Below are 13,766 nucleotides of genomic sequence, written 5' to 3'. Positions count from 1 at the left end.
ATTATAACACTTTATTTGAATGAATGAATGAATGAATGACATTCTCACATTTTTAAGAGTAACAAACAAATAGTCATGGAACAATTGCCAAGACAAAAAGATAAAATAAATTATACAAACAAACTAAAGAACATATACACTTACCCAGATAACTTTCTACATATATGCATACATACAGTGTGTTTGCATATGTATACATACACTTACCTACATATATACATACATACATACACGCCTACATATACCCATAAGGGTCAGTACTTATATACAGTACATTGCCACCATAAGTTGAATAATATCCTAAATAATGATAATGATACAAAAATTATGTTCATCATTATCATCACCATTATCAACATTCTCATAGAATAATACTACTCAATGTCTATACTTTTCTAGTGTCATGTCTTTGAACCATATTGAACCACATAACTTCACGCCAACTAAGTAAGTCTAACAGAAATGTGATTTACCCTCTAAAAGTATATTTGCTGTGCCGTCTACCTTTAAGGCATATGACAACCTGTTGAAATATGCATAATAGACTGTACTAATTATTTTCATATATCTCTCTTGCAGAACCACACACCCTCATTTTCTATTGTTAATAAACAACCAAAAGGAATTTGATTTCACCAAAACACAAGGTTTTGTGCTGTACGTCCCTTGTAGCACTAAACCAGCTCAGTGTGTGTGTGTGTGTGTGTGTGTGTGTGTGTGTGTGTGTGTGTGTGTGTGTGTGTGAGCGTGTGCGTGTGTGTGGAAGAAAGAAAAGGACAAAGACACTCACATGGGATGATGCTGTCTTCATCTGAGCTGTCAAGGTCTACGAGTTTCTCCTTCGCCTTCTCCGTTCTTTCTTTAAACATCCTGACCAGCTCCTGAAGACGCTCGTTGACCACTATACTGGTCTGACTGGCTGAAGATGCTGGACGTTCTTTCAGTCTTGGAAAACATCAAATTAGATGATGCAGATTTTCATTATTGTTAATGGCCATATATTACTACATGTCAGCAAACTCCAAATTACAGTAAGTACTCACACTTTCTTTATCTTTTTATTAATTATTGTGTGTGTGTGTGTGTGTGTGTGTGTGTGTGTGTGTGTGTGCGTGTGAGTGCGTGCATGTGTGTGCGTGTGGGCTTGTTTAACTATATTCGTGGGGTCCAAAAACCAGGAGTCCAGTATACTTGTGGGGTCCCGACAGCTTTATGGGGCCAAAATGCTGGACTCCAAAGGTTTAAAGGACTGTTTGAGGGTTAAGACTTGGTTTTAGGATTAGGGTTAGAATTAGGTTATTGTTAGGGTGAGGGTAAGGGTTAAGGTTAGGCATTTAGTTGTGATGGTTAAGATTAGGGTAAGGGGCTAGGGAATGCATTATGTCAATGACGGGTCCCCACAAAGATAGTGCCACAAACCTGTGTGTGTGTGTGTGTGTGTGTGTGTGTGTGTGTGTGTGTGTGTGTGTGTGTGCGCGCGCACGCGCTCACTTGTCATCTGAGCTGTGCAGGCTGGACTGGCTGGGCCATGCTCTGACAGGGATGCTTCCTTCATCGTCATCATCTTCTTCACTTTGAGAGTGAAGGGTCCTACTGTTTAAGTAGACAGCAACATCATTGGTTCATCGTTGTGACTGCCGGGTTAGATTATTTTTTCTTTTTCTCAAACTAGAATCCACTGTGATGGGGCGTTACTGTACATCATGTTAAGCAACATTTGTAAATCAAAAGACAGAATCAAATCATTTACATATACACTGCTGAGTTTTTCCTTTCGTGCTCACTCTGTATTTATGATTGTGAGGAATGCAACTTAATGATCACTGAAAATAATGATTTACTGAGGAACGATCAAAGCCTGGTCAATTCAAATGGGAAAATGCCATGGATTAATGAACGGTGATGGATAAAATATTGACTGGGCAGCACGATGTGTGAATAAAGAGATAGATTGGATGCTAGATGAGTCGACACAGTATTTAACAAGGGTTGATATCTTACATGTTTGTCCAGATAGTCCTCCGATTCCTTCCACTACTGTCATGGATGGCCAGAATAGGGTTTGACGCGAGTGGTGTGTGTGTGTTCAAGAGAAAGGAGCGGGGAGAGAGAGAGAGAGTGAGGGTTTGTGTGTGTGTGTGTGTGTGTGTATGCGCCAGGAAAAGCATTATATTAATATAAGAAACAGTGAGGACGATCACCTACAGTACTATGCAGGTAGGTGACACAGTGATGAGCAAGTGGAAGATTATGATGCATACGGTTATTGACTTTTGCTACGATATGACAATATTCACACAGGAGCCAAAAGCGCAAAAATCTGTGAAAGCCATGCAAAAGCAAACAGAACATCACAACAACACAAAACAAGACAAACAAAGAATTTTGTTTCCACAATGATTCACATGACAAACTGTGTTCTGCATAAACACTGTTTGCTGGTGTGGTTGGCGGCTCTTACTGTCGTTTATGTGCAGGAAAGATTTCTTAACCTTGGGACCAGATTGAAAGAAATTTCAGATTTTCCTAAGCAACAGGTAACATGGTTTCTGCAGAACACAGACATACAGCAGACAGACATTAGAGGGCAGTAGATCCATTTCAAACAGCACTAAACTAAACGAAACGTGAAGAGTTTTAATCCAAAATGATACATTTAATGATTTATTAAAACCATCAATGATGATAAAATATAATCACTGAAACTATTTGTATTTAATATTTTTATGTTTTTTTTAAACAATATTTAATTTGATCTGATTTTTGGATAAAAACACTCCACTTGCCAACAGAGAACGTACCCCAAAACATATCCTAGGGATGTTACTTTGCATTTCTTTTTTTGAATGAATAAAAGCTATGCATGTGTGTTGTTTCACATGGAGAAAAAGAATAATGAAATTACAAGCACTACAACTCAAACAATCCATGCAGTTTTCTTACTCTTTATCTCCTTTACTGTAGATAAGAAGAATGAGGGGAGAGAAAAAAAAAAAAGATTCCAAATATTGTAATGCACACCCTGATAAACTGGAGTTTTCCATATATACACTCAGCCTCTTAAAACCTTTTACAGTATGACATAAATTATCCACAACTGGCGTTTACGTATTACACATCATCTCTTGGTAAAACATTGGATGTGATTTGTTGTTGTCCTAATAGCAGACAACATAAACTACTAATGGTAGTATTCAGTGTTGGGTGTAACGCAACTACTTTTTCGGGTAAAAAGTAGTGTAACGCGCTACTACTGAAAATTTGGTAACGAAACGTAGTTCCTTTTTCAATTCGGCGCAACGTTACTTTTCCCAGGGACAGATTTGACAGCGACACTGCCTTCTCAGCTGCGCGCTCACAAGCTCCACACGGGACGTGACAGAGGCTGGTAGCAGAGGAATCATGGCAAGCGAGAAGCAGCCAAAGCTAACTTTTGAGAGCGTTTTAAGCTTCGTGGCTTTTTGCTAGACGGTGCTCTGAGCCAGGCAGACACAAAGCTGACAACCTCACAGATGGATGCGGTGGAGATGGCCTCATACATACACGCAGCGGACCGCTGTGGACTTGTGTTGGTTGCTCTGACATGCAAGGATTTGTAGAAAAGAGGCTGCATGTGTCTACGACAATGCATGGACCATCGTGGCTGCGCGACCGGTACAAGTCGATACAGACATTACATAGTATACACTAACACCGTGTAACGCCGATGACCTGCTGATGTGCATTCAACCTGCGCTGGACTCGTTCATAATGAATGAGCCGTCACTCTGTGAGGAGAGAATCCAGTCTGCAGTGGAGTTCAGACACTTCACTGATAAACCAGAGATTGGCTTTATGGTCAAATATAGTTTTTGTATAATTAACTTCAGTCTCTGCCAGAGACGCCTGCTTTTAAAAGTAACGTAAAAGTAACGAGTAAAGTAAAAAGTTACTTTCCATAGGGGTAACTAAGTAAAGTAACTGATTACTTTTTTTTAAGAAGTAACGAGCAAACACTACTTTTTAAAAGTAACTTCCCCAACACTGGTAGTATTTCTCACCTTTGACGAGCTACGGAAGGGGTCACAGGGACAGTGAGAGTGGTAAGTTTGGGGTCCTGGGTGGTGTGAATTTGGGGGATATTGCTCTGTTCCTCCCCTCTTCCTCCTCTTCTTCCTCCTCCTCCTGCCCCTCCCTTCTCACGCTCCGAGTCGACATCCTCTACATTGACAGCTGGACGAAGGCTGAGGCTAGAGTTCTCTGGAGATGTTGAAAGACAAACAGGGTTTTTTTTTGTGTTAATAAATAAAAAGCATCACAAATAAAGTGAATGTGTATTTGGAACAAATAGGACTGTCACACAACATTGCCAGAGGCAAAGCAGGTCACAATTACAAGCAGAGGCAGGGTTCCCTGATAGCTGACGGGTCTAGTTTACTCATCTGGCAAGCCGAATCATGTTTTTCCGAGGCAGAATTATGGAATAGTTTGAGGATGTTGCATGTTTATCTCTTTTTTTTAAAGCCCTCTTTCTTTGAAGCAAACTAATCAACTGTGGTGCTTTATTCACAACCTGCCTGAGCTTATCTGAGAAATGTGAAACCTGTGCCTGGGTGATTTAAAAAATTTTTTTTTAAATGACAGAACGAGTCAACACATAAACATACAAAACTTCACCACCACAGTTCCTGACAGAGTGCTCATTATCCTGAACACACTGTCATTTGCCATGACATCTGAACTCAGTTGATCATTTACTGCTTGCAAATTTCTTTGTCTATGATTGTTTTTAAATAAAGTTTTGAGGCAATCAGCTGTTCTTTCAATTTTACGTCTAGTTTATCCTGTTGTCACATATTATGAGGCAACTGTTTACTCATTAGGACTGAGTTCAGGTATCTGCAAGGAATCTCATGGGATTGAACACAGTTAACTTTCCACTGCTGCAGATTCACCTGGGGGCCTTATTGCGGAAATGTCTGAGTCATCTTCAATGAAAAATGCCGGATTGGAGAGACCTGACAGCTGGTGGGACAGTGAGTTGGGCTGTTTCGATAGGGGGCTGAAAATTGGCGGTAGGCGTGGGTAGGATGGCACATTGGGCAGTTCGAGGGTGCTACCGTTGGGGGAGGATGGAGACGGGGAGCGGGACCGGAGCTTAGGGTGGTGAGGGGGAGTGAGAGGGGAATGTCGGACGAGCCGGTTCAGTTCAACATCTTGCTGATTCTTGTCATGCTTTTGTTTTTGCTGTTGTTTTTGCTGTTGTTGTTGTTGTTGTTGCTGCTGTTGTTGTTGGAGTTGTTGTTTCTTAGGCATCTTGAGGCATAAGGCTGTTGAGGCGGTTCCGGATGTTGAGGAAGTATTGCTGCGTTTGGCTGGGAAACTGGTAGAGCTTCTGGGGGATGTTTGAAAAGCTCTGGGAAAGATTAGACAGACTGGGGCCGGCTGAATCCTCGGAGCTTTTGGGCAAAAGCTCAGTCAGGGTCTGGAAGATATTTCGGGGGACTTGCGTGAGTCGGATCTGAGAGAACTCTTGGCGCAATTCAGGGGGTAGGGAGGGTAAGTACTTGGTAACGTCAGAGAGCTGGGTGGGTAGCGTAGGCATAGAGGGGGGTATTTTGGGAGCGGAGATGCCGTTCTCTTTGAAGAATGCGTTGATGTTGCCGAGGCACTCAGAGGTGTGAGGAATGCGCATCAGGCAGCTTTTAAATGCATCACAGCTGGTTGGAGCTATAGAGGAGACATAGACACAGAGAAGAGGTGGATAGGCAGATATACAGTCAGGCAGGATATAAGCATGGTGGCAGATGGGTTCAGTAGACACTCAAACAGCAATGTAGTCAGTCTGAATGACAATGTCAAACTTCTTCTAGACGAGGACATAGATAATGATCATGGCCTACAGTCAACAGACAAGCATGTAAAACAACAGTCAGTTAAGCAGCTTGTGAGTTCAACACAACACAACTGGCCAGTCAGGCATACAGTAATGAAAGTGCTAATTAGCTAGAGCAGTAATATAACAGCTCCAACCACAGTCACATATCGAACAAGAAAACAAACATACAGTAACAAAATAGAATAATAGTACATACCACCGCAGCCGTCCCCAGTAGGTTCCTCCTCCTAAGAAAAACACAAAGCATATGAATGAATGGAAGGGGAGTGGTGAGCATCAGTTCAGATCGGACTTGACATGTGTGGATTGGTTAAAAAAATAAAATAAAATAAAAATCTCAAAAAGAATCACATGTCTGTCTAAGATAGGTCACCACAAACAAACATTAACATTTTAATGAGCCTGAGGCTAAATAATGAAAATAATGTATTTGTCCTTTAGGTCCTTTGGGCTAAACATATGAGGATAGTGATAAGATAAGATAATGTGTAGGTAAAACAAAAATGTTGATGGGCAAAAGGAAAGAAGGAAGAAAGGAGAAAAGAAATTCTCTACCAGAAAGCATGTCTGATTTCCGACAAGAATTTATCTATAACGCAAAAATATTCAGTTTTTGAGATCTTCTACATTCAAGGTTGTTTTTAAAGTAAAACATGAAAGGCCAGGACAGGGAAGGAAAGGAGCCAAAGAAATAAGTAGGTAGGGGAAAAAAATTAATTTATAGGACACAATATTCCTAAATAAGGTCAATGCAGGAGGTTAAAATAACTGAGTCATTTGTTTTACAGCCACATGGGTCATGAGGGGAAACATTCATCACTGTGCATGTTCATCCTGTGGACATTACTTTTTCACCAGCGTTGACCGCGTTGGTGCTTAGACCGCCTTCCTCTGCTTTCCGCGGCTGCTGGGTAACAGGCTCAGCTTCTGAATTGGCTTTCTGGGTCTTGGTCTCTGGTTCTGGTTCTGGTTCTGGTTCTGGTTCTGGCTCTGGTTCAGATTCAGATTCAGGCTCCGACTCAGAGATCTTGACTGGTTCAGGACTTGGAGGTGGAGAGGGGGAGGTCCGCTGTGGCTCTGCTTCCTCCTTTGGTTCTAGATTTTTTTTTAATGATAGATTTGATGAGATTTAAATATTAGAATAAAAAACAGTCACAAACGTACATCTACCTGATGTCGATGATACAGTGATTATACAAATATACTATGATGTATGAGATGTAGGGGTTAACTAAATAAAAAAATATTATAGCAAGTTTGTACTTGTTCTAATAGCATGCTAATTACTTTTACTATCTTTCCAACTACAATTATATCTACAACTTTTTTTTCGAGGGTATAATACTATCAATTCAAAAGAAATAAAAAAAAAACTGTAACAACAGTGTGTGCAGTGGTGGGTGTCGGGATTCTGTCTTAATCTCTACCTGGTTCCTTAATGGTGTGTTCCTCAGTCTCCTCAGCAAGGCTCTCTTCCTTTCTGCAGGACAGGATAGGTGACAAAGTATTGTGAGGTTCCCCACATTGAGCCCACTCTTCAGTATGGTCAATGTAACTTGGTCCATTAAGTTACAGTTGGTTGTATTACAGTAAAAGAGCACTGCAGTTAGGATAAAAAAAATGCTAGTATTTCTAGGGAAACCTCATTTACGATGCACACTTCCAGCTATTTTGGAAGTCAACATTTAACAACACAGACAGCCATTTTCCAAAGTGATAAGACTTGACTAATTAGAGTCTATTTGCGTAGGCTCATCCACTCTTGTTTGCACCCTTTGAAAATGTTTGACTGTATTTGGACAGGTTACAGTGTAAAGCAATTTACATGTGTTAATCACTTTCCCAATGTGTGAATGGATTTTAACGTAACTTAAAAACTGAGACCATCCCCAACTTTCCCGCAAAGGACTCGGGACAGTTTTGCCGGGAAAATCCAAAGGATGTGACGTTTATGCGCGCTCCCGAGTGCCTTGCCTCTCTTCAGCTCCCCTTCAGCGCCAACGGTGTACAACCTTAACTAAGGCTAGCTAAAAATGGAGTCTGCTAACGTCAACAAACGACCGGCGGCAGCCACCACAACACTTCCACGTAAGCACCAAAAAAAAATGTATGTAGTGAAACCCGTCTAACACAGCTTAAATGACACAGCTTTATAGAGAGGGCCCTTTAAATGCTTATTGAATCATGTCATGTCATTTATATCTGAATAATAAATATTAAAATGTGGATTCTACCGAGCTCAGCTGATTGCAGCCAGCCACTCTAGACAATGCTTGTGATTCTACCAGCGTTTCAGAAGCGGCTCTCTGCTCCGCTAAAAATATGCACCTAGCAGGGGCGATTCTAGGATCAGACCTTTAGGGGGTGCTCAGCCCCTAATGAGAATGTGACACGGATATAGTTCCTAGCTAAATCAGTAATTTCATTATCTGATCATCTCTGAGCTAGCTACTGAACAACAACGTCAGCTACCGTTTTTTGACACTATTAACACTATGATGGAACTAAACCTGACACTTTATAAGTCACAGTAGTAAAGATCAATTTGACACAACGTTCTAACATTCAGCAAATTTAGTTGCTTACGTTTAAATTACCAACTTCTACTCTGGGGACTACCAACGTTAAACTTCACAACCGCACTCTGACAGATCAGATAGAGACTCAGCCAAAGACGGGAGTCTGGCACAACCACCTCCGATTGGCCAACACTATGTTTCTGTTAATGGTAATTGTTTGTCCTCTGTCACTAGTCCTCTGTCACTTTCTACGCGTCTTCACGTCTAAAATCGGCCATGACACCTAGTCTATTTTTGACGGAGCCCTGGCGCATTGCACAGAGCAGAGTGAGCTGGGCAATGGGTCACAGACAGAGGTCGATATGTCAATTCAGAAGCACATTTCTCTGCGCCGCTTCTCTGCGTTTTTCTAATCACACGTAGAGCTGTCTGTCACACAGTGCTTCCGCCTCCTGTCTGAACCCAATGCTACATACACACCGCCCAATGCCAGGCGCACCGGTGCTACCAATGAAAATGTTCATTTGCACTTTACAGATTTTTGGTCGCATGTTCACACTCTTTTTCTGGATTAGTGTGTAAAGCAGTGTGAACTGTGCATGCTGATTTATTTTGAACCATTAACGGCAAATAGGGAAGCTACAACTTGACTGACAGCATCAGTCACTCTGATCATTGGTGTAACTTCATCACTCACTTATATTACTCAATCACTCTGAGACAGACTTTCGCGTTGGCCTTCCTCCAGGGTCAGTGTAAGTTTTGGTCATTCGATTTTCATTTCATTAACAGGTATTAAAAAACAAAAAACTAAGAGGCGTTATTTCCTTTTCATGGTCAAAAGGGAATGTGAAAATTTAAAACATGCTTCGATTTTCATTTTGTATTTCATATAACAAAAAATTAAATCACTAGAAAACAGAAATGAAAAAATGCCAAAAAATGTTTTTTTCATATTCTGAGACCGGATGTTGCATTTCCAAGGCAGTAGCACGTTCTCTTAATACAACCATGAGTAGCACCGGTGTATCCTACCAGTTTTGCTTTAAACCAGGCTGCAGTTGAGGGAAACCTTAGCCTAACTTCCTGAGCGACTGATCATCCGTTTTTTGCACCTCTTTACATAAATATAGGCTACATAAATATGGCTATGATGAAATACATCATGAAATACATCGGGGACTCAGGTCACAGGGCTGGTGGCTAGCTGCTGGTTAGCTGCAGTGGCAGCAGCCAACATTATAACATTAGACCCAGCACCGGAGGTCTGATCCCATGATCTGATCCCGAACCGCCGGTGGCTTTCTGCCAGATCAGCAAGCTTAACGGCAGCAACAGAAAGTTTTGCTGGGATCAGACTTTGGCGCTGTAACGGTAACGTTAATGTAACAGTAACGTTACAGCCGTGAACTGAAAGTAATAAAAAAATAAATGTGACATGAAATAAAAGTCCCTCCAAGCATTATAAAGAGTATAGCTATAGGTTTCCAATGTAATTTTAGCCTGGGCTGAAAGCAACACTGGCGCTGTTGCACTGGAAATGATAACATGTTTGTGAAATGAAAATCAAATGACCAAAATATACACTGACCCTCCAGTCCAGCAAAAAACGATGATACTGAAAACTGAGCTTTAAGACCTGTGGTGGCTACGCATTACAGAAATAACATGATCATTATTTATATTTTATTTTCCTTGTTTTTTTAACCTCTACATATGCAGCACACTGTATGTTATTGCTATGGTTTCAACACATATAGATACCATGTGATGTGTTGAATTAATGTCCCAATGTAGGCACACAGAAGTGTTATTTTATAGTCTGCATAGAATAATGTCAGTGTTTTTTTTTAATTACATTTTGTTCTCTTCTCACTTATTCTTTACTGAATAACGTTAATTGCTACAAACGGAAGACTGACACACTTCATGTGATACTGGAACATGTATAAAGAATTAACTTTAACGGTAGGCTACTCAATGTTAGCTAGCTAGTTGTTAGTGTTTTCTCTCTGTTGCATAAAACAAACGACTGACTTGGTAACCACCTGTGGCAGGCTTATACAGCTAACGCTAATTATCTGTTTACATCAAGATAGTAGGCTAACGTTAGTACAGTTAGGTTTAAATAATAGGTCAAACGTATTCATTTCATAACATATTTATATTAGTCCATTAACCTTACCTAACCACGATGTTGTCAAGATACTCACTTTCTCTCACGTGCGTTAATCGTTAATAATCGCGACAGAAAATGTCCGCGAGCATCGAGACACGACAAAGTAACACGAACTCGGCTGTGCGGTCGTATTAAACGAGATCAGGAGATTTTTTTTAGAAATTTATGAAAAACAAACTGGGAAAATGTTCCATTACATCTCCGTCCATCATCTCCAGACGTGAAACAGCAGCAGGTGCACACTGTTACCGGGGGAACCGTTAAGAGGGGAGGGGGAGGGCGGAGGTAACAGTAGAAGGTCGGCTCGGCTGTTGCCAAGGGAAGCTGTGGTTGCTATGGCACGGTAGGGTGATGCTGAGGCAGCGCGCTGCAAAGATCATATAACGAGAACCCACGGGATTTGGGACCTGACAGCCAAATGACCCTGATGGATCAGCATGAGACTGTATATATGTCTATGCTAGGAAGACCCAGTTGCAATATTAAAATGCTGCTTAGGCCTATATGTTAAGTAAAATAATAATAATACTATAATGCTGTATTGCTGTCATGCTGTAGCCTAATACTAGTGAAACATTTCCATTACTGAGTCTCTAGTTTCATCATCACCAGTTCAACAAGCTGCTGGGGAGACAGTGCCAAGATTTTAAAAATAAAAATAAAAATAAATAATCACTCTTATGTATGGGCACAGCACAAGAGCAGTAGGCTATATATGATACAAATTCTAGGTGAAAGACTAAATGGGTTTAGGGTCCTACAAAAAGATTTCAAGGTAGTTAAGGATGGAGAAGCCTCCATATTTGCATTCTTACTCTGTGACTTCACTGTGGTCAATGTCGCTCTTCTCTTCTTGTAGCATTGGCAGCCTGGTAACAGGGAACATTCTGTCTCACATCACTTCACAATGATGCTCCAATTAAACAAAAAATGCAAAAACACACACTTATCTCTCTCTCTCTCTCTCTCTCTCTCTCTCTCTCTCTCTCTCTCTCTCTCTCTCTCTCTCTCTCTCTCTAATTGAGCACACGTTCTTACTCGGTTTCAGGCTCCTCTTCCTCCAGCAGTTCTTGACTCCCCAGTGAGAGTCTGATGGACTGTCCCTCACAGGCCTGTCTAATGGTCATCTCAGCTGTTTGTCTGGCCACCTCTTCAGCCATACGTGCCATCTCCATGCGCTCCTGCAGCAGACTAAAGAGAGAAAGGACACACTGATGGGAATGTGCTGTGGTAAATTCAATTTGGAATGTGACAAAAGTCTTCTCTCTTATTGCAGAGACTTTAGATCCCACAGCAAAAAAAAAACAAAAAAAACACCAAACCAAGTTAATTTAGCCTCATCATCACTATATTTTGTCCACTGTGTAGCCTATATCTACTGCTTAAATCAAACTACACAGACAGGAAGACTATAAGGGAATAAAACAAGGCAATTGATTAAAAAGTTGCATGATGAATAACAAGTTGCAGCTTGTGTTATCGCTGATGTTTTGAGGAAGACTTGACCCCTGGGCTTCTTGTTCTTTAAGTTTAGCACGCTGAATATAATTGATGACGCTATGTGATAGAGCTCTTACATATATAGATATTACGAAATTACATTTGTCTGTGTTTGTGGCATTTGTTAATGAAAGCTTCTAGCCTGTTGGCTTAACTGAAAACCTGGTATTTTGCCTAGTCAGGGTCCAGTATTGTGACTACTCTTTAGGACTTAGGAAATACTCTTAACTAACTTAGAATTATTTTAATTATTATTTGATATGAAAGGGGGCAATTACATCCAGAGCAATTGACCTAAAAATGGTTAAGGACTGCAGCTCTGTTCTCTTGTTCTCCAGCCTCTCTTACCGTTCCTCCATGGTAGCCAAAGCTACACCTTCAGCCTCCTTCTTGATGTTTTCAATGAATGGCGTCCAGCGGCCTGTCTGGGTCTCAGCATCTTCTTGAGATTTTGTCACACCCTCATGTGACGGCTCTGGCTTTGAGTTGGCGTCAACACACTCCTGAGACTGCACTGAATTGGGCTGTGTCTGCTGCATCGCTTTCTGCTGTTGGTTTGCTGTCGGTGCTGGTGGAGTCAGCGATGGGGATGGTGCTCCAGCTTTGGAGTGATATTTAAGGTTCTGCTGGCCCTCATTTTCTGAGTCCACGTCTTCTAGTACCATGTCAGGTTTGAGTTTGGATGAAGCTACGAGAGGGTGACAAGCGTTGATTTGTGTGTAAGACATGTGGTTGACATTGGACACGTTGGTGATGAATTTGGTTTTAGGTTTGGATATATGATTAAAAAATGTTTTAACACTTTAAAAGCTGGATATGATTTTGGATAGGCCTACAATAACATGTGGGCAGTCTAAACCCTTTATACATACCTTTTTAGTGCATAGAATACTCAGCTATTAAAATATTTGTTGGCATGATTTTATGAATCATGTTTTAATGATTAACATACATGCGGCACAGTGAATCCTCAGGATTAACTGTATCTGTACATACCTTAGTGACTATCCTTAGGCCAGTAAGCCTATCATTATTTTTTTCACAAATAGGCCAATTTATATTTGCTAATAATATGTTGGATTCATGTTAAGACATTTAAATTTTTTTTTAACCTTTAAAAAAAAAAAAAAAAAACTGAAGATTTCTGTAATACAGGTATACAGTTGTATACAACAACATTTCATGTTGGAGGTTTCTGAGAGGTGGAAAACATCCACTACAGCTTTCCATATTTAATTCATCTATCTTCATGTGTAGAGGGTGCATTGAGGTAATGAGAGTGTTATTGATAAGACCACCACTTAAATAATTTCACACTGGATCTTTATTACTCCTGCAGTATCCTTACATTACAGTATGTAATTACATGGATGCGTTCTACCACCTTGTCTGCATGATAGTCAGCATATTTTCAATGTGAGCAAGTGAGGTTCTTTTAAATCAAGTCAAACTACTGAAACATCAGCACACCAGTTCCCACAGGCCACATTTCACAGTTCCAAGCCCATAGAAGTGGATCAAAATCGGCCTCTTTTTACATTTGTGTTGTGCAACCTCAATTAAACCTGTGGAAAAGCTTACATGAACTGTAACATGATCAAGACCCAAACTGAACTCATATTTCTCAATGTAGAATTATTAATAGATTCTTAAGGAGTAGGTCTTACACATTAAAAAATAAATTATTATT

General features: G+C 40.6%; 1 protein-coding gene across 1 annotated transcript in view; it reads right to left on the bottom strand.

Moving 5' to 3' along the window:
* The window catches only part of LOC144522766 (uncharacterized), a 36,849-nt gene that overhangs the window by 13,835 nt on the left and 9,248 nt on the right, over positions 1–13,766 (bottom strand). Inside the window, exons 9-18 of the mRNA XM_078258068.1 lie at positions 12,425–12,764; positions 11,615–11,767; positions 11,392–11,445; positions 7,306–7,358; positions 6,734–6,973; positions 5,294–5,709; positions 4,935–5,136; positions 4,041–4,239; positions 1,492–1,593; positions 791–945 (exon numbers count right to left, since the gene is read on the bottom strand). Of these exons, the coding sequence (XP_078114194.1) occupies positions 791–945; positions 1,492–1,593; positions 4,041–4,239; positions 4,935–5,136; positions 5,294–5,709; positions 6,734–6,973; positions 7,306–7,358; positions 11,392–11,445; positions 11,615–11,767; positions 12,425–12,764 (1,914 nt within the window). The remainder of the gene's footprint in view (positions 1–790; positions 946–1,491; positions 1,594–4,040; positions 4,240–4,934; positions 5,137–5,293; positions 5,710–6,733; positions 6,974–7,305; positions 7,359–11,391; positions 11,446–11,614; positions 11,768–12,424; positions 12,765–13,766) is intronic.

This window comes from Sander vitreus, chromosome 8 (genome assembly GCF_031162955.1).
Source record: "Sander vitreus isolate 19-12246 chromosome 8, sanVit1, whole genome shotgun sequence".
NCBI lineage: Eukaryota > Metazoa > Chordata > Actinopteri > Perciformes > Percidae > Sander > Sander vitreus.
The sequence above is the reverse complement of the archived record's forward strand: the minus strand, read 5'-3'. Positions and strand labels throughout refer to the sequence as shown.